This window comes from Bos grunniens, chromosome 1 (assembly GCF_055505025.1).
Source record: "Bos grunniens cultivar Pamir isolate PY7600 chromosome 1, Bosgru_T2T1.0, whole genome shotgun sequence".
Lineage (NCBI taxonomy): Eukaryota > Metazoa > Chordata > Mammalia > Artiodactyla > Bovidae > Bos > Bos grunniens.
Genome location: NC_141165.1, coordinates 151,050,517 through 151,069,751, shown reverse-complemented (window position 1 = coordinate 151,069,751; position 19,235 = coordinate 151,050,517). Strand labels below are relative to the sequence as shown.

The 19,235-nt window shown below is 40.5% G+C and overlaps 1 protein-coding gene across 3 annotated transcripts in view; it reads left to right on the top strand.

The window, feature by feature from the left end:
• The window catches only part of GRIK1 (glutamate ionotropic receptor kainate type subunit 1), a 465,964-nt gene that overhangs the window by 306,695 nt on the left and 140,034 nt on the right, over window positions 1–19,235 (top strand). For all 3 annotated transcript variants that reach the window (XM_086413002.1, XM_086412991.1, XM_086413013.1), the window contains exon 4: window positions 8,730–8,911. In XM_086413002.1, coding sequence (XP_086269128.1) covers window positions 8,730–8,911 — 182 coding nt within the window. The remainder of the gene's footprint in view (window positions 1–8,729; window positions 8,912–19,235) is intronic.

Genomic DNA, 19,235 nt, shown 5'->3' with positions numbered 1-19,235 from the left:
TATTACAGTTCTTTTCCTTCTGCCCTTACTCTTTCCACCCTTTCTGTTTACACACTCTAATCCTCTGACCAGAACCCATTCAAATTTTCAAATTTCTGCTCAGGAAACCAATTTTTAGATATTTCATGGTGACTTATTATTTTTAGCTACCATTGATATTAGTCAGAATTCAGGACCAAAACATACTGGTGGAGCTAAGTAGCACATAGTTAATCTTGAATATTTTGACTAGATTCTTCTATGGGGCTCTTTTCCATTAAGAGACACAATTTTTCTTTCAGGCAGTCTTTAGCCTTTTTTGATGCCCTTTTGAAAAACCACACATATGAATATCTGCACTTAAAAGTGCTGTATTTCCCCAGGTACTCCACTCACTTACCCATCTCCATTTCTCAGTCTGGTTTTTCCCTCCCCTCTGGAGAGTATATAGATCCCCTTAAGAATCCTATTAGATTTGGATGTATTAATATACCAACATGTTTGTGAAATGCCATTTTGCATGTTTCCAAGTTCACATGAAGATGAAATTAATATTTAAACTGTATGATCTTATCTTTGGGTCCCATCACATTCATTTTTATGACATCAAATCCACTGATGTGGTACATGTAAATGAACAGAGAATTGGATTAAGACTCCAGAAAACCTAGGTACCTTTCCTTTGAACTGCTGCTCATTAAATATAACTGGAGCTGTCCAAAAATGGATTGAGCTGCAAAAAGTGAGGTAGAAAATTTCTCAAACTAAGAGGTGTTCAGCAGCAGCTGTGTAGAGGGGATTCATGCATCAAGGAGGGGTTTGACCTTGAAGGTCTCTTGCAATGCCTGGCATCTGTGACTCATTTTCAGGGCCAATTCAAACAATTAACCTCCCTCTACCTCACTTTCCTTACTGTAAAATAGCACTGACACCTAACCACCGCAGAGGTATCTTCTGAGGTTTACTGAGCTATTTATAAGACATGTCGGATACTTCATAAGAAGGGGCGATGCAAATAGCAAACTTTATTATTATTTAAGGAGAAGGCAGGGGAATTTTTAAACTTCTACTGGAAATAGCAGGTTCTTTTTTTCTCCTCCATATGCTCCACCTGTTCCCAGAGTTGATGTGCATGCAAATCAGCATTTTTCTGTGTCATGTCTGAGTACACAGAGCAGATAGATGGCCCAAGAAAGTGTTTAGAATTGGCCACTTGGACATTTTTGAAACTTATCTCTACATGCAGAGCCCAGCTCAAACTCATAGGGAATAAACAGGCTCCCTGTTCTCAAGCAAACACTTTTCAAACCACAAGTGCAGTTTACCATCATTGCATTGCTGGAGGTGGGAGTGGAGGAAGGAGGCTCATGGTTTGTCTTTTTATTGAGAAAGATTTGAACTTAGAGAAAAATGGCAAGAAATATACAGTGAACTCCTATACCTCCTACATCTAAGTTTAGCAGCTGTCATCATTTGCCCTGGGCTTCCTGGTGGCTCAGATGGTAGTGTCCGCCTGCAATGCGGGAGACCTGGGTTTGATCCCTAGGTCGGGAAGATCCCCTGGAGAAGGAAATGGCAAGCCACTTCAGTATTCTTGCCTGGGAAATCCCATGGACAGAGGAGCCTGGCAGGCTACAGTCCATGGGGTCACAAAGAGTCAGACATGACAGAGTAACTAAACAACGACAAACTACTGCAGTGTGCTAGAAAACCCATCACCATTGCCAGGGTTTGCCTGCACCTTACCATTCTCTCCAACTGGACTCCAATCCTGGAAGTACTGAATGACTTGGGCAGGGCTGTCATTCACACATAGGAGGACCATTAGCAGAATTAGGAAGTGAAGAGAAGTCAAGTCACGTCCAACTCTTTCCAACCCCATGGACTATACAATCCGTGGAATTCTCCCAGCCAGAATACTGGAGTTGGTAGCTGTTCCCTTCTCCAGGGGATTTACCAACCAAGGAATCCAACTGGGGTCTCCTGCATTGCAGGTGGCTTCTTTACCAACTGCACTATCAGGGAAGCCCAGCAAAATTAGGAGTAGTGTCCAAATCAATGGAGAAGGCAATGGCAACCCACTCCAGTATTCTTGCCTGGAAAATCCCATGGATGGAGGAACTGGTAAGCTGCAGTCCATGGGGTCTCTAAGAGTCGGACACAACTAAGTGACTTCACATTCACTTTTCTTTTTTTTTAAATTTTATTTTATTTTTAAACTTTACAATATTGTATTGGTTTTGCCAAATATCGAAATGAATCCACCACAGGTATACATGTGTTCCCCATCCTAAACCCTCCTCCCTCCTCCCTCCCCATACCATCCCTCTGGGTCGTCCCAGTGCACCAGCCCCAAGCATCCAGTATCGTGCATTGAACCTGGACTGGCAACTCGTTCCATATATGATAGTATACATATTTCAATGCCATTCTCCCAAATCATCTCACCCTCTCCCTCTCCCACAGAGTCCAAAAGACTGTTCTATACATCAGTGTCTCTTTTGCTGTCTTGTACACAGGGTTATTGTTACCATCTTTCTAAATTCCATATATATGCTTTAGTATGATGTATTGGTGTTTTTCTTTCTGGCTTACTTCACTCTGCATAATAGGCTCCAAATTCATTCACCTCATTAGAACTGATTCAAATGTATTCTTTTTAATGGCTAAATAATACTCCATTGTGTATATGTACCACAGCTTTCTTATCCATTCATCTGCTGATGGACATCTAGGTTGCTTCCACGTCCTGGCTATTATAAACAGTGCTGCAATGAACATTGGGGTACATGTGTCTCTTTCAATTCTGGTTTCCTCAGTGTGTATGCCCAGCGGTGGGATTGCTGGGTCATAAGGCAGTTCTATTTCCAGTTTTTTAAGGAATCTCCACACTGTTCTCCATAGTGGCTGTACTAGTTTGCATTCCCACCAACAGTGTAAGAGGGTTCCCTTTTCTCCACACCCTCTCCAGCATTTATTGCTTGTAGACTTTTGGATCACAGCCATTCTGACTGGCATGAAATGGTACCTCATAGTGGTTTTGACTTGCATTTCTCTGATAATGAGTGATGTTGAGCATCTTTTCATGTGTTTGTTAGCCATCTGTATGTCTTCTTTGGAGAAATGTCTATTTAGTTCTTTGGCCCATTTTTTGATTGGGTCATTTATTTTTCTGGAGTTGAGCTGTAGGAGTTGCTTGTATATTTTTGAGATTAGTTGTTTGTCAGTTGCTTCATTTACTATTATTTTCTCCCATTCTGAAGGCTGTCTTTTCACCCTGCTTATAGTTTCCTTTGATGTGCAGAAGCTTTTAAGGTTAATTAGGTCCCATTTGTTTATTTTTGCTTTTATTTCCAATATTCTGGGAGGTGGGTCATAGAGGATCCTGCTGTGATGTATGTCAGAGAGTGTTTTGCCTATGTTCTCCTCTAGGAGTTTTATAGTTTCTGGTCTTACATTGAGATCTTTAATCCACTTTGAGTTTATTTTTGTGTATGGTGTTAGAAAGTGCTCTAATTTCATTATTTTACAAGTGGTTGACCAGTTTTCCCAGCACCACTTGTTAAAGAGATTGTCTTTAATCCGTTGTATATTCTTGCCTCCTTTGTCAAAGATAAGGTGTCCATATGTGCGTGGATTTATCTCTGGGCTTTCTATTTTGTTCCAATGATAAACCCACAGCAAACATTATCCTCAATGGTGAAAAGTTGAAAGCATTTCCTCTAAAGTCAGAAACAAGACAAGGGTGCCCACTTTCACCATTACTATTCAACATAGTTTTGGAAGTTTTGGCCACAGCAATCAGAGCAGAAAAAGAAATAAAAGGAATCCAAATTGGAAAAGAAGAAGTAAAACTCTCACTGTTTGCAAATGACATGATCCTCTACATAGAAAACCCTAAAGACTCCACCAGAAAATTACTAGAACTAATCAAAGATTATAGTAAAGTTGCAGGATATAAAATCAACACACAGAAATCCATTGCATTCCTATACACTAATAATGAGAAAACTGAAAGAGAAATTAAGGAAACAATTCCATTCACCATTGCAATGGAAAGAATAAAATACTTAGAAATATATTTACCTAAAGAAACCAAAGACCTATATATAGAAAAATATAAAACACTGGTGAAAGAAATCAAAGAGGACACTAAAAATGGAGAAATATACCATGTTCATGGACTGGAAGAATCAATATAGTGAGAATGAGTATACGACCCAAAGCAATCTATAGATTCAATGCAATCCCTATCAAGCTACCAAGGGTATTCTTCACAGAGCTAGAACAAATAATTTCACAATTTGTATGGAAATACAAAAAACCTCGAATAGCCAAAGCTATCTTGAGAAAGAAGAATGGAACTGGAGGAATCAACCTACCTGACTTCAGGCTCTACTACAAAGCCACAGTCATCAAGACAGTATGGTACTTGCACAAAGACAGAAATATAGATCAATGGAACTTTCACTTTTCACTTTCCTGCATTGGAGAAGGAAATGGCAACCCACTCCAGTGTTCTTGCCTGGAGAATCCCAGGGGCAGGGGAGCCTGGTGGGCTGCCGTCTATGGGGTCGCACAGAGTCAGACACGACTAAAGCGACTTGGCAGCAGCAGCAGCAGTCCAAATCAATTATCTTTCCCTGAAGTAATGACTAGTTTAAAAACAAGTTTTAACTTCTTTACAATGAAATGTAAACAATGAATGGATTGCTGCAAAATGCAAACAAAAGGGAAGGCTTTCTCTAAATTTTTGTCTCCTGTGAACTAAAAAAGCCTTTTGAATTGTAAATTCTGCTGTTTGTTAATGAGGGCAGAAAGGTTGTTTTTTTCTTTTTTGAAAGCAAACAATTGCTTTGGAAGATAAATATAAACCTCCCCTTCCTTGCCCTTTATTCTTTCTACATCTTGGGTCTGTAATCTTTAAATCTGCTGATCCTCTCTTTCCTGAGGGAAATTCACCTGTATATGGACAAAATGAGTAAATTAGGGTTTAGTAGTGAGTTTCTCCAAAAGATAAATTTAGTCCAATTAAAAGCTAGTCTTTTGTACTGAGTTCTCCTTTCTCTTCTATTGGTATTAAAAACTTTCTTTTATGAAACAATTGTGAAAGCTCACAGTTACTTTTTTGGAGGAGGAGGGAGCCTGTTTATTAATGGACTCATTTGCCAAATAAAGGCTCAATGTTTTATGCTGGTCTAAAGTTCTTTTTTTCTCTCTATTTATTTACACAGATAATTATTTATGTAGTTAGTTAGTCATTCAGTCAGTTAAATATTTGATCTTATTAAGCAGTCAGAGGTGGACCTGGCTTTATGCCCTGGATCTGCCACCCAGTAGCCATACTCAATGTTAAAAAACCTGAGATCATGCCATCGGGTCCCATCACTTCATGGCAAATAGAAGGGGAAAAAGTGGAAGCAGGGACAGATTTTCTCTTCTTAAGCTCCAGAATCACTGCAGGTGGTGACTGCAGCCATGAAATTAGAAGACAATTGCTTCTTGGAAGGAATTCTATGACAAACCTAGATGGTGCATTAAAAAGTAAAGACATTACTTTGCCAACAAACTCCTTATGGTCAAAGCTATGTTTTTTTCAGTAGTCATGTACAGATGTGAGAGTTAGACCATAGAGAGGACTGAACACCTAAGAACTGATGCTTTCAAATTATGGTGCTGGAGAGGACTCTTGAGAGTCCCTTGGACAGCAAGGAGAGCAAACCAGTCAATCCTAAGGGAAATCAACCCTGAATACTCATTGCAAGGACTGATGTTGAAGCTGAAGCTCCAGTACTTTGGCCACCTGATGAGAACAGCCAACTCATTAGAAAAGACCCTGATGCTGGGAAAGACTGAAGGCAAATGGAGAAGAGGGCAGCAGAGGATGAGATGGTTAGATAGCATCACTGACTCAGTGAACATGAGCTTTAGCAAATTCAGGGAGATAGTGGAGGACAGGGAAGCAAAGAGTTGTACATGACTCTTTGGACATGACCATGGGGTCACAAAGAGTTGGACATGACTTAGTGACTGAATAATAGCAAACCTTAACACAAGGTTGAGTAAGCTGGTCCAGCCCCAATTAGCCTTGGGTCATAATTTATGAAATTAAGTAATAAGAAATGTCCATGTACATCACAAGATTTGATGGCATTAAATCCTTCTATGGGCTGTGAAGACCTTAAAGCAAGATGTGTTCATGTGTCTCCAACTTTTAGTGTGGTACTTGGCATACAGTGAACAGCCAGGAAATGTTTTCCCATAAACATGAATGAATGAAGGGAGAGAAAGCATTCAACTTTAAAGGCTCTTAATGTGTATAAGTCATCACGATAGGAAGATGCACTTCAAGACAGACATTCCATTTAGCAAAGAACAAAAGAGCAGCTTGTGGCAGCAGATGAAATGAAATTCTTAAAATTTTTGCTTATTTTATTTAAAGCCCACATTGATCTCCCTTGTGGCCATGCTCAAATTAAAAAAAAAAACAAACAAACAAACAAAAAAAAAAACCTGATTATAAAGCAAGAGGGCAATAGGGGGGAAAAAAATACAGGAGAGACTTGCAAGCAGCCTAAAGAAGAAAGGAGATTGGGTACCTCTTTCAACTTTTTCCCCATCCCATCAAATAATCCAAAATTATACCTGTTCCCTCAAGCATCAGCAAATTTGTATTTGCAATGCATGATGGTGACATGGAAAGACGGAGAGCTGGACCCACAGGCAGTTTGAATCCATGGCTCCTCCTATCTTTGTAACCATGAGTAAGTTACTTCATTGCTCTGAGCCTTGATTTTCATACATGAAATAATGAAGATGATAACACTTTCTTCATAGGGTTATTGTGAAGAGGAACAAATGCACAAGTCAGTGTGCTCAGTTTTTTCTATTAGTTACCCACCAGGTGCTCAGGACAAGTGATTCTGGAAGTAAGAGGAAAAGTAACCCATTTGTGCTTGTGTGTGATAGTGCTCAGTCGTGTCCAACCCTCTGCAACCCCACAGATCGTAGAGCCTGTGGGTATAGCCTGTGGCTCCTCTGTCCATGGGATTCTCCAGGAAAGAATACTAGAGTGGTGTGCCACTTCCCCCTCCGAGGTATCTTTCCAACCCAGGGATTGAACTGGCATCTTCTCCTGTGTCTCCTGCATTGCAGGCAGATTCTTTACCTACTGAACCATTGAGCCACTGAGGAAGTAGGTGAGGTAATTGGGAGCCTTCAACCACATCAGTATCTGGGAGCCTTCAATCACACTGATTTGAAAAGAACCAAGTTCCTGGGAAGTTAAAAAATTAAGAAGGATAATGAGCACTAAATTTTGATATGATTCTACAACTCCTTCTTTCCTTGCGCTGGTTTATTTGACCCTGAAGAGTAACTTTCTCTCAAATTTACTGTACTTCAGAACCACACCTACCCAAGGTATGAGAGAACTCATAGCATCATAGACACAAAAATGTAGCTTCTAGGGGAAAGGGTAAAAGTGAGAGTGTTAGTCACTCAGTCGTGTCCAACTCTGTGACTCCATGGAATGTAGCCCACCAGGCTCCTCTGTCCGTGGGATTTCCCAGGCAAGAATACTGGAGTGGGTTGCCATTTCCTTCTCCAGGGGATCTTCCCAACCCAGGGAAAGAACCTGGGTCTCCTGCATTGCAGGCAGATTCTTACAAATAAGTAAATAAACAAAACAAAAAAGTAAAAGTGCCTCAAGTCCAGAGGTAGCCGGCATATATATGCTCTATCTTGCATGGTGCATACCACGATTTCTATCTGAAGAGTGACAAAGCTTAGCATTTCCTATTGATTACTTGAAGCTGACACATCCTGAAGGCACAGGCTGTGTAATAAAAAAAAAAAAAATTCAATTTTCCAGTGCGAGTCCTTGAGTAAGAGCCAACATCGTGCAGTGTAACAAATGCCAGTTAACATAAGGGGAAATAAGACTATGGCTTTATATAGCTGTTGGTCTTGCCTTAGTAAAACACTTCTGTTTAAGACAACGGTGCAGTTCACTGGATTCATTTTTGTGGTGAATTAAACATTCTTCCTCGAGTTAGTTGAGTTAGCTGTATACACTCCTATAACCACCAATGGTAGATTTTTTAAAGAATATGCTTCTGCCCTTATTATCATGACTTTTAAAGTATTCAGTGGTCTTTTCTTTTAATCAAGAAAGTATTTTCCCATCCAATGTTCAATTATATTAGAAAGAAAAAACAAGCCATTTATAATTAGCTTAAATGGCAGGAACTGAAAGATGATATAGAACAGCCCAACTAATTAACTGCAAAACAGTATGTTATATATAAATATTTGATGAAAGGGTTGCAGAGGTTTATAGTCCCAAGAAATTCTAGTATTTTACTGTTTGTTTGTTTTTAAGTAAGACGGTATATCCATCACCTCAAGCACCTTTGAAAACATCAAGCAAATTTTGTTTACAAAATTTTACAGTTATTGACTTGATTTGCAAAAGATTTGTGGTGAAAGCTGGAGAGGACAATTGCATTCTAAAAAAAATTCAAAATCCTCTTGGGAAAATTGTGCTTCTAGCCACACATACCCACAAAAGGAAAATATTATATGATCCACCATAGAAAGAGGAATGATAAATGAGCAGTCAATAGTGCAACCTTTAGGTAGGTGGCCTCTCGATACATTGGGGGAATAATATGAGTTTGACTCTAAATGGCAATAAACAAATATTCTGGACAGAACAGTCTGTTGCCTGATTGAATGTCATTTTCTAGGTCTCATTCGCCTGCAAGAGCTCATCAAAGCTCCCTCCAGATATAATATTAAAATCAAAATCCGCCAGCTGCCCTCTGGGAATAAAGATGCTAAGCCGTTACTCAAGGAAATGAAGAAAGGCAAGGAGTTCTACGTGATATTTGACTGTTCGCATGAAACAGCCGCTGAGATCCTTAAGCAGGTAAGAGGGGGAGGGAGGAAGAGAAAAGGGGGGGAATGTGTTCATTTCTCTTTCTCGAAAATGCCATCCGGTATCGCTGAGTGTGGCATGCTAAAACTCCAGCAGTTCAATTAGGCTGAAGATTGCAGTTTTCAGAACACTTTTAAAGAGCCATTGGGCTCAGGTTTCTTTGAAACCAGCTGTTGGTATGTAGTTACAGATGTGTGGTCCTGTGTCCTTCTTGAGAGATTAGTAGATCTTGCCAGCAGACATTGAGATGAGTATCATTTCAAGGTGATAAAGCATCTCTTTAATGTCTCAGAAACCCACCAGATTTTATGTATACAATGCCTGACTTGTCCTAAATACATCTTCCTCATGGCAAGTCCTCTTCTGTGAAACATGCAAGATTACAAGTGTGGTAAAACAAAAAAAGGGAAACAGGGACAAGTCACAGAAAAGATGCTTCTCTCTCCTCATTTGTTCCAAACTCTGAGCTGCCATGCATTGATCTCCATGGATAGTGTGGGTGAAAACACTTGATAAATTGTGAAACCTTATAAATGAAAGATGATAGTAATGTTAAGAGTGATAACAACAGAGCAATACTTTCTGGGCATTTTGGGATGTATAGCATTGGTCTTATGCCCAAGAAAGTTCAGAATTAAAAGAAAAAAAAAAGATTAAACCTAGACTCCTGTTGCTGCTGCTAAGTCACTTCAGTCATGTCCGACTCTGTGCGACCCCATAGACGGAATCCCACCAGGCTCCCCCATCCCTGGGATACTCCAGGCAAGAACAGTGGAGTGGGTTGCCATTTCCTTCTCCAATGCAGGAAAGTGAAAAGTGAAAGTGAGTCACTCAGTCGTGTCCGACTCTTCTCGACCGCATGGACTGCAACTTACCAGGCTCCTCCGTCCATGGGATTTTCCAGGCAAGAGTACTGGAGTGGGGTGCCATCACCTTCTCCAAAACCTAGACTAGTGACTCTCAAATCAGAGTGATTTGACCCCTCAGGGACTTCTAGATGTCTGGAGACATTTCTGGTCATCGTACAGGGGACAGTGGCACTCCACTGTCCATTAGACGCCAAGGATGCTGCTAAACATCCTATACGGCACAAAGTCCACACCCCTCTCCCATCAACAGAGGATGATTTAGCCTAAAATGCCTTGAGAAACTCTGCCACAAAGACAATGGGAAATGCAAGAGAGGCATCCCACATATATTTGTTAATATAGATATTTGCTTTTCTGTTTTTGACTTACTTCACTATGTTAAATAGTCTCTAGGTCTACAGATGACCCAACTTTGTTCCTTTTTATGGTTGAGTCATAGTCCATTGAATATATGTACCACATCTTCTTTATCCATTCAATTTAAGATTGACTATAGCCCTGGCTATTGTAAATAGTGCTACAATGAACATTGGGGGGCATGAGGGAGGAGATATATATATACATACAGCTGATTCGTGTTGTACAGTGGAAACTAACACAACACTGTAAAGCAACTCTACCTCAACAAATGCTAATAAAATAATAATAATAAAATAGAAGCATTAATAAGAGTCAGGGTATTGAATTGGAGGAAAGTAGGCAAAAGTAGCCAGGTTATATTCACATGACCAGACTGGTGACTTTCTGTTTTTCGAGTGGTCACTGTCACCTAAGGCAATGTTTTTATCTAAAATGACACAAGGTGTTATTGCGGTCCTCAGGCTTCCCAGGTGGTTCAGAGGGTAAAGAATCTGCCTGCAATTCAGGAGACCCAGTTTCCATCCCTGGGTAGGGAAGATCCCGTGAAGGAGGAAATAGCTACCCACTCTCGATTCTTGCCTGGAGAATTCTACGGACAGATGAGCCTGGCAGGCTATAGTCCGTGGAGTCACGGAGAAACAAACATGACTGAGTAACACATATTTACTTACTTACTAGTTTAAAAGGTATTGGGTGAGCTATGTGGTTGACTGGTAATACACACTAATTTCAGAAGTGGACCAACCCCTCCATGCACATGCAGAGCTGTGGGTTTCTGAGTAACTTGGAAGAGATCTCTTGGCACAGTCGTTCTGCTTGACTCTCCAGTCTTATATCTAATACCTGAAGGGCATTTCTTGGAAGCCATTGAGTCACAGGATGCATATAAAATTGCCACTGAAAACAATCATAGGCATCATCAAAGCTAATCCTTTCACTTTATAGGAGGTAACATGACTTTCCAGAGTGATCCATCCAACTCGGCCTCCTTTATCCCACCTTGTGGTTTTTCCACTGTGACACGCTTCTTCTTCAGTTAGGCAGACTAGCCTTACTTACTTATAAAGTTACTTACTTATAAAGTATAGTTCCATTAACACGTCTTTGGATATTATAAGTACCTTTCAGTAAAGAAAGCAAGCATATTGCAGTGATGTCAATGCTGAAAGGTGAATAAATATAATCAGCTGCCCTTTATCCCAAAGCTTCATTTGAGAATTTTAATGCAGTCATTAAAGTGTGTAATGGAGTGTGGACCAGAACTGAGAAAAACACCCAGATTTTATGCAGAGCCCTCAAAATGCAAAGAAGCGTCCTATCCCAAGAGTCTTTTATAACTGAAGCCAGGGACTTCTGTTACATTTAAGGTGATGATTTGCTGATGAGGCTTCTCTTGGTTAGAAATCTATTTGGCTCACATAACTGGTCATATCTCTCCCAAAGGGCAGGCTTGGAACAGGCAAGAGAAATGCCTGGTGGTCATGCAAGGGGCTGCTAGCTTCTTCACTATTTTGCTAAATGTGGATATACAGTTCCTTTGATACAAGTGATTCTTTCCTTGTAGAATAGAGGTTACATCATTTAAAGGAAAAATTTTAAATGAAAATAAAAACACAGAAAATCATCCAAGATAAGCCCTCTCAAGGATTGTCTGGTAGGGTCAAGGAAAAATAGGATCAGTTCAGTTTTGCCCAAGCCATTGACCCAAACACTTCTTTCTCCACCCTGTATTATCATGTTTTATCTTGCATTTGCTTTCCCTATTCATCTGAATTGGCTGTGGAGCTGAGGGCAAGTGATTGAAGAGACTGTTCATCCCCTCTTTGTTCTAGACCAAAGATCTGAAAAGATTGAGAGGGGAGGGGAACCTTTTTAAAAGGTTCCAACATGAAACCCTTATCTTACTGCATGAGGTAGAAGTATTACCCATTTTTGAAATCAAAGCAAAGGACCAAGGTTGGTTGGATGGGTTTCATTTGGACCTCCAAGAGGCTGGTATGGTTTGAAAAGTTATAAAAAAAGGCCTTAGGACTTTCTGTTCTGGGCAAAGTGGGGCACTCTGTGTGAATGGATACTCCATGTGATTCAGTTGAACTTGCTCCATTAGCTCTGGGCAACTGCATATAGAAGCTTTTTCTGAGACCTTTCCTGTCTGTGGAGTATCTCCAGGGAGTTTGAGGATTCAGGAGTCTAGGGTCCTATTCCAGCCACCACTTAACCTATCTCTTTCTCCTGAGGGAAAGGAAGGAAGGAAAGAGACTCATCTCTTTCACAGAGACGCCAAAGATGGTATCTGACACCCTGTATGTCATCTCACGTCATCTCAGGTTGCTGTTATTGTTGTTGAGTCGCTAAGTTACTTCCAACTCTCTGAGACTCCTTGGACTGCAGCACGCCAGGTTTCCCTGTCCTTCACTATCTCCCAAAGTTTGCTCAATTTCATGTCCACTGAGTCAGTGATGCCATCCAACCATCTCATCCTCTGCCACACCCTTCTCTCCCTGCCTTCAATCTTCCCCAGCATCAGGGCCTTTTCCAATGAGTAGGCTCGCTGCATCAGCTGGTCAAAGTATTGGAGATTCAGCTTCAGCATCAGTCCTTCCAGTGAATATTCAGGGTTGATTTCCTTTAGGATTGACTGCTTTTTCCTGGTTTATCACAGTTTATCCTGAGGTAAATTTAGCATTTTCACTTCAGAGTTGACCACACTGATCTCAGATGGGTTAAGTGCTTCATACAAGGTCACTCTCTGAACTGCAGGACTGGGTCGGCAGACCACCTGATCTCAGAAACTGTGAGTCTACTTTACCGTAAAGGGCCCCCATTTTAGAGTGGAGAAGCCTTCCATTCTGAACTAGGCTTCCAGCAATGTCTGGGGAAAACACAACCAGTTACTGCTCTTCTCCTTTAGATGAAATTAGTATTATTAGTTTTTACTTCTTTGGTGACTACAATCACTGCTGAGAAAATTTTCTCTGCCAGGTCAACTTGGCTTTCTTCTCATGCACATTTCTCATTATTTTTCTGTACTTCCCTACACCTTCATCATATTTTACTTTTTAATGATTCTTTAGAGAAGAGAAATCCACTGCACTTTAAGGAAGATATTTGACATTTATCTAAAAGTAAAAACTGGAAGAAAGTCTATAGTTATTCTTGGCCATGCTAATCACTTCAGCAAAGTAATTATTTCTATTCATATTGAACAAGTACTATATGATGAGAATCTGAAAAGTTATTTCCCAAAAATTTGTTAGAAATTCAAATGTCAAGACTTGATTAGGCTACGGAGGAGCACAGCTCTCATGTGAACAAACTGTCTTTGTGAATTTCTTCAGTCTGAGAGTGGCCCCAACAAGCGTCAACATACACGTGGGACCCATCAGGTCACTAGGGGTCTTCTTCGCCCCCTGTCCCCCAACCACCTCCCAGTAGGCATCCTGCTGCTTTCAGAGGATGCCGAGCACGGCTTAATCCACCTTTAATGTCGAAATCCCAGGTCAACAGCTCCTCCTGACTTCCACCTCCCCCAAGTCTCTTTCTCCTCCTCATGACTCCTCACAGTCCGCCACATTTTCACGTCCGCTCATTCCCACTGAGTGTGATTCTACCAAGAGTAGCTGATGGCAGATAAAGATGAGGCACGGGGTAGGAGGACTCTGGGTGGGGAATTCCAAACATGTGTCTAGTGCCATGCTGGGTGATAAGCAACATTCTCCTTTCATAAACATTACAGCCCTTGATAAAATTGGTACTTTTTTTTTTTTTTTTGCAAATGAAAATTGAAGCTCAGGGACAGTATTAATTTTATCAACCGAGCATGCTCTTAATGCAAATTCCTGTGACCTATGTAATGTAACCCACCCTCCCTCCTCTAGCCTCTTTGCCTCCAATACCCTATTTCAGGGACACTCTGCCTGGATATGTAATATGGCCTCTTTTCCTTCTGTATGACTTTCGCACTTGCAATTGCCAACACCTTTTTCCAAAATCGTCCTCACCTAAGCCACTGTGATTAATCATTCGGAGATAAAGAAGAAAAAACTCATTCTTTATTTTAAAATATTTGTTTATTTGGCTGCAACAGGTCTTAGTTGTGACAGGCAGGATCTTTTGTTGCAGCGCACGGATTCTCTAGTCGCAGTATGTGGGCTCAGTACACAGCTTGTGGGATTTAATTCCCCCACCAGGGATCGAGGGGCTTTCCAGGTGGCTCAGTGGATAAAGGATCTGCCTGTGATGCAGGAGATGTGGAAGACATGGGTTCAATCCCTGGGTTGGGAAGATCCCCTGGAGGAAGAAATGGCAACTCAGTCCAGTTTTCTTGTCTGGAGAATCGGGTGAACAAAGGAACCTGGTGGGCTACAGTCCACGGGGTCTCCAAGACTCAGACATGACTGAAGCAACTTAGCACACCCGGGATCAAATTCACATCCCCTGCCTTGCAAGGCAGATCACCAGGGAAGTCCCAAAGAAGGAACTTGTTTCTCGTTTCTTGTGACCTTGCACTCTACTTAGTTGCTTTGTAACTTTAATAAAAATCTATAATTAATGAAAGACATTGATCCATTTGTTATCCGTATCCCCTACTATACTCTTCTATATGAGGATAGACGCCTTCTTTGTCTCATTTTCCTAAATCCCCCATATTAATTACATTATTTAACACACAATAAGGGCTCAATACATTTCTATTAGATGAATAAATAAAACGCATGTTCCAAGAACTGTGCTTTAGGCTCTTCATAAATAATCTTTCTTATACCCCACTCAGTATGCTGAACTCTCAGCTCTGTCAGGCACAGTGAACAAGTCCTCTGTGCCTCAGTTTCCTCAAAAGCAAGGTTTCATTCAACCCCAAAGTCCTGTATTATTAACTGTGATACGTTTGAGCTAATAAAATGCATTTTACGACCTGAAAATAAATGTGCTTCTTTGGAGAAGAGCAGAGTTGTTTTCAAACCCTGTAATAGGATTGAGAAAGCAAGTCACTATTTCAAGCATAAGTAGCGGGAACTTAATGGTCCTCTGATGGGGAGGGAGGGGACGCAATGGTGCTCCATCCAGCTGGGATACTGCTCTAGGGCTGGACTGATTTTCTGAGACAGAGAGTGGCCACTGGGTGAGTGAGAACATACTGTTTCTGACTCGGGAAACCTGCTCTCTTGTTTACATGAGCAAGTACATCAGAGGGGAGATGTTTTCCTCCCTTACAACACTCGTGGCAATAAGCATTAAGCTATAATTGAGCCATTAGTCTCCATAAAACATTTTAGTACCAAAATATTTTGTAGAATTATATTGCATTTTCTCCCATCAACATTTGTGTGCTTTTGTTGTTGTTTTTTTTTCTTTTGTTTCAATTAACATAAAAATGAGGCCAGGCAGAAAATGCACTTTTTTTTTTTTAATGCCCAGCTTCCCTCTGCTAGGAAGTACAATGTCAATGCTGATTAATCAAATAATTTTGTGCATTGATTTTTTTTTTTCTCATATAAGCTATGCCTAACAGCTGTGACTAAGGCAAGAGGTATAATTTCATGTTTTAGATGGGTTTCATTTCACGTTTTCACAGAACAGAAACACCATCAGTCTTCATATCTTAGGACAGAAGACATCAAATTAAGCAGTATACACTGACATGCTAAGAGGTTGCACACTTGTGTTTGGAACTTACATCCGCGAAGTCAGATCCCCAAGTCCATTATTTCTAGTCATAGAACGCATAGAATAAGTCAAAGAAGCTACCTTTTACTCAACACTTATCATGTGCCAGGTACTGTGCTAAGCAGGTTAAATGAATCATTCAATTTGTATGCAGAGAAAATTCTGCATACAAGAAACTGACAGAGCTCAGAGAGGTTTCATAACTTACCCAAAGTCACAGAACTAGCTAGTGGCTAGGCTGCGGTTTGAAACTTGTCTCAGGATTTAAAAGGAAAAGAAAGTATCCTATTCTACTGCTATTGTGTGCATCAAGATGTCAAATGATTCTTCCAGCAATGGCACCTGGAACACACTTTAATTAAGCTTTCTGCTTCTTGAATGCTGTTATTTCCCTTGATTCTCAAATATCCAATCATTTCTAGTTTACACAAGTCCGTAAGAAATGCTGTTTCTGCTGAAACCCAGAAGTGAACATTGTAGGCACACGGCAGAGCAATTTATTCTTTCATCCAACACCTATTTGTCGAGCACTGATTAAAGGTGATAAAGACACAACAGCAAAGACAATACAAAACCCCAAATGTTTGCCACTTTAAGGCAAAAAGAGAACTTGAAACTGAATGTCACAAGAGTTTAGCTATCCAATGCCAATATACTGGTTGGAGACCACAAAGCAATTTTTCCACAGTGGTAAGGGACTGGGACTAGAATCTTGGACTGTAAGTCGTGAGTTGCAAATTCTTTTCTTCTCCTAATAGGAGAAACTAAACACCATTTATTGGGTAGACACTGTGTGTCAGAATAGGCTATGTATTGACTAAAATGACATCTTTTTACTGTCTCAAAATATCCCATGTGACAGATGAGAAAAATGAGGTTACAGGGTGAGGGCTAGAATTTCAAACCAGGGTCTAAAGTGCCATTGATCTGAATTCCTTAGACACTCTTAATGTTCTACTTTGAACAAGTCTGTTTATTCCTCTCAACCCAGTCAGCTCATCTGTAAAAAAGGATTGTTGGATTCTATTCTAATTGTTGCTAATCTTCCCTTCAGCTCTGAGCTCGCATGCATACAAGTGAGCAAGAATCCTCTTACTAGTGTCTAGACATAAAGAACTTGCGCATGGCCTTGTACTTAGTTGACTTTCAAAGAAATGGGGAAATAATTAAGCAGTTCATTCTTTTTTAAGGTTTTTTAGAGTCCTTTAGTAGTCTTTGAGATACTTAATTGATGATAAGTTCATTACTTGTATAAATTCTGACAATGTAATAGTGATGAATTTCAATTTATACTAACTAGATGATAATTTGTAGTATGTTATATAATTATTTTGGCAGCACATTCCTATCCTAATTATGTTTCTCTCAGGCTGATATTAAAATCTATTTACAATTCCTGAGCACATAGTTAGTTTGGGTTGTAAGGAACAGTCATAGATATGAGTGTGTTATTAAATATACACAAGAATTAATTGAGCTTTATGAATAATCAATGATTTCCTGAAGGGGTTTGCAATTTGTTTATATTCTTAGTGCACAAGATGCCTTTTTGAGAATTCTCTAAAATCTTCAATGAGTAGATTTGGAAAAGGACTTAGATTTGTTTCAATCTGAATTGAGAGGTAATAAAAATCACATATATGCCTCAGAAAATGCTCTAATGCTTAATTCCAGCTACATCAAAATTTGGCTGTAATAGGCAATAAGAGAAATTATCTTTGCAATGGAATTGGGGGCAATTTAAAAGGAATCACATAAAGAGTTTGAAGACTGTATCAAAGCATGTCTTAAGCCCAAGTAGAGTCAATGAACCGCAGTTCTATTTAAAATTTTAAGGATGTCTGTGTCCCTCAGCATGCCTTTCTCAGGGGAAAGGATCCATAGCTTCTATCAGATTCCATAAAGAGGCCTGAAGACTGAAGCAGGTTAGAAATCACTTTGTTATGTTAACTATACCTGCTTCTTCAACCATCCATAAATGCAAAGTGAAGTCGCTCAGTCGTGTCCAACTCTTTGCAACCCCATGGACTGTAGCCTATCAGGCTCCTCTATCCAGGCTTCAGCAATACATGAACCGTGAACTTCCAGATGTTCAAGCTGGTTTTAGAAAGGGCAGAGGAACCAGAGATCAAATTGCCAACATCTGCTGGATCATGGAAAAACAAGAGGGTTCCAGACAAACATCTATTTCTGCTTTATTGACTATGCTAAAGCCTTTGATTGTGTGGATCACAATAAACTGTGGAAAATTCTGAAAGATATGGGAATAGAAGACCATGTGACCTGCCTCTTGAGAAACCTATATGCAGGTCAGGAAGCAATAGTTAGAACTGGACATGGAACAACAGACTGGTTCCAAATAAGAAAACGAGTACATCAAGGCCGTATATTGTCACCCTGCTTATTTAACTTATACGCAGAGTATATCATGAGAAACACTGGGCTGGAAGAAGTACAAGTTGGAATCAAGATTGCCGGGAGAAATATCAATAACCTCAGATAGGCAGATGATACCACCCTTATGGTAGAAAGTGAAGAGGAACTAAAAAGCCTCTTGATGAAAGTGAAAGAGGAGAGCGAAAAAGTTGGCTTAAAGCTCAACATTCAGAAAACTAAGATCATGGCATCTGGTCCCATCACTTCATGGGAAATAGATGGGGAAACAGTGGAAACAGTGTCAGACTTTATTTTTGGGGGCTCCAAAATCACTGCAGATGGTGATGGCAGCCATGAAATTAAAAGACGCTTACTCCTTGGAAGGAGGGTTATGACCAACCTAGATTGCATATTAAAAAGCAGAGACATTCTTTTGTCAACAAAGGTCCGTCTAGTCAAGGCTGTGGTTTTTCCAGCAGTCATGTATGGATGTGAGAGTTTGACTGTGAAGAAAGCTGAGCACCAAAGAATTGATGCTTTTGAGCTGTGGTATTGGAGAAGACTCTTGAGAGTCCCTTGGACTGCAAGGAGATCCAGCCAGTCCATTCTAAAGGAGATTAGTCCTGGGTGTTCTTTGGAAGGAATGATGCTAAAGCTGAAACTCCAGTCCTCTGGCCACCACATGCGAAGAGTTGACTCATTGGAAAAGACTCTGACGCTGGGAGGGATTGGGGGCAGGAGGAGAAGGGGATGACAGAGGATGAGATGGCTGGATGGCATCACTGAGTCAATGGACGTGAGTTTGAGTGAACTCCGGGAGATGGTGATAGACAGGGAGGCCTGGTGTGCTGTGATTCATGGGGTCGCAAAGAGTTGGACATGACTGAGCGACTGAACTGACCTGAACTGACTGATCCATGGAATTTTCCAAGCAAGAGTACTGGAGTGAGTTGCCATTTCCTTCTCCAAAGGATCTTCCCAACCCAGGGATCAAACCCAGGTCTCCCACATTGCAGGCAGATGCTTTACCGTCTGAGCCACCA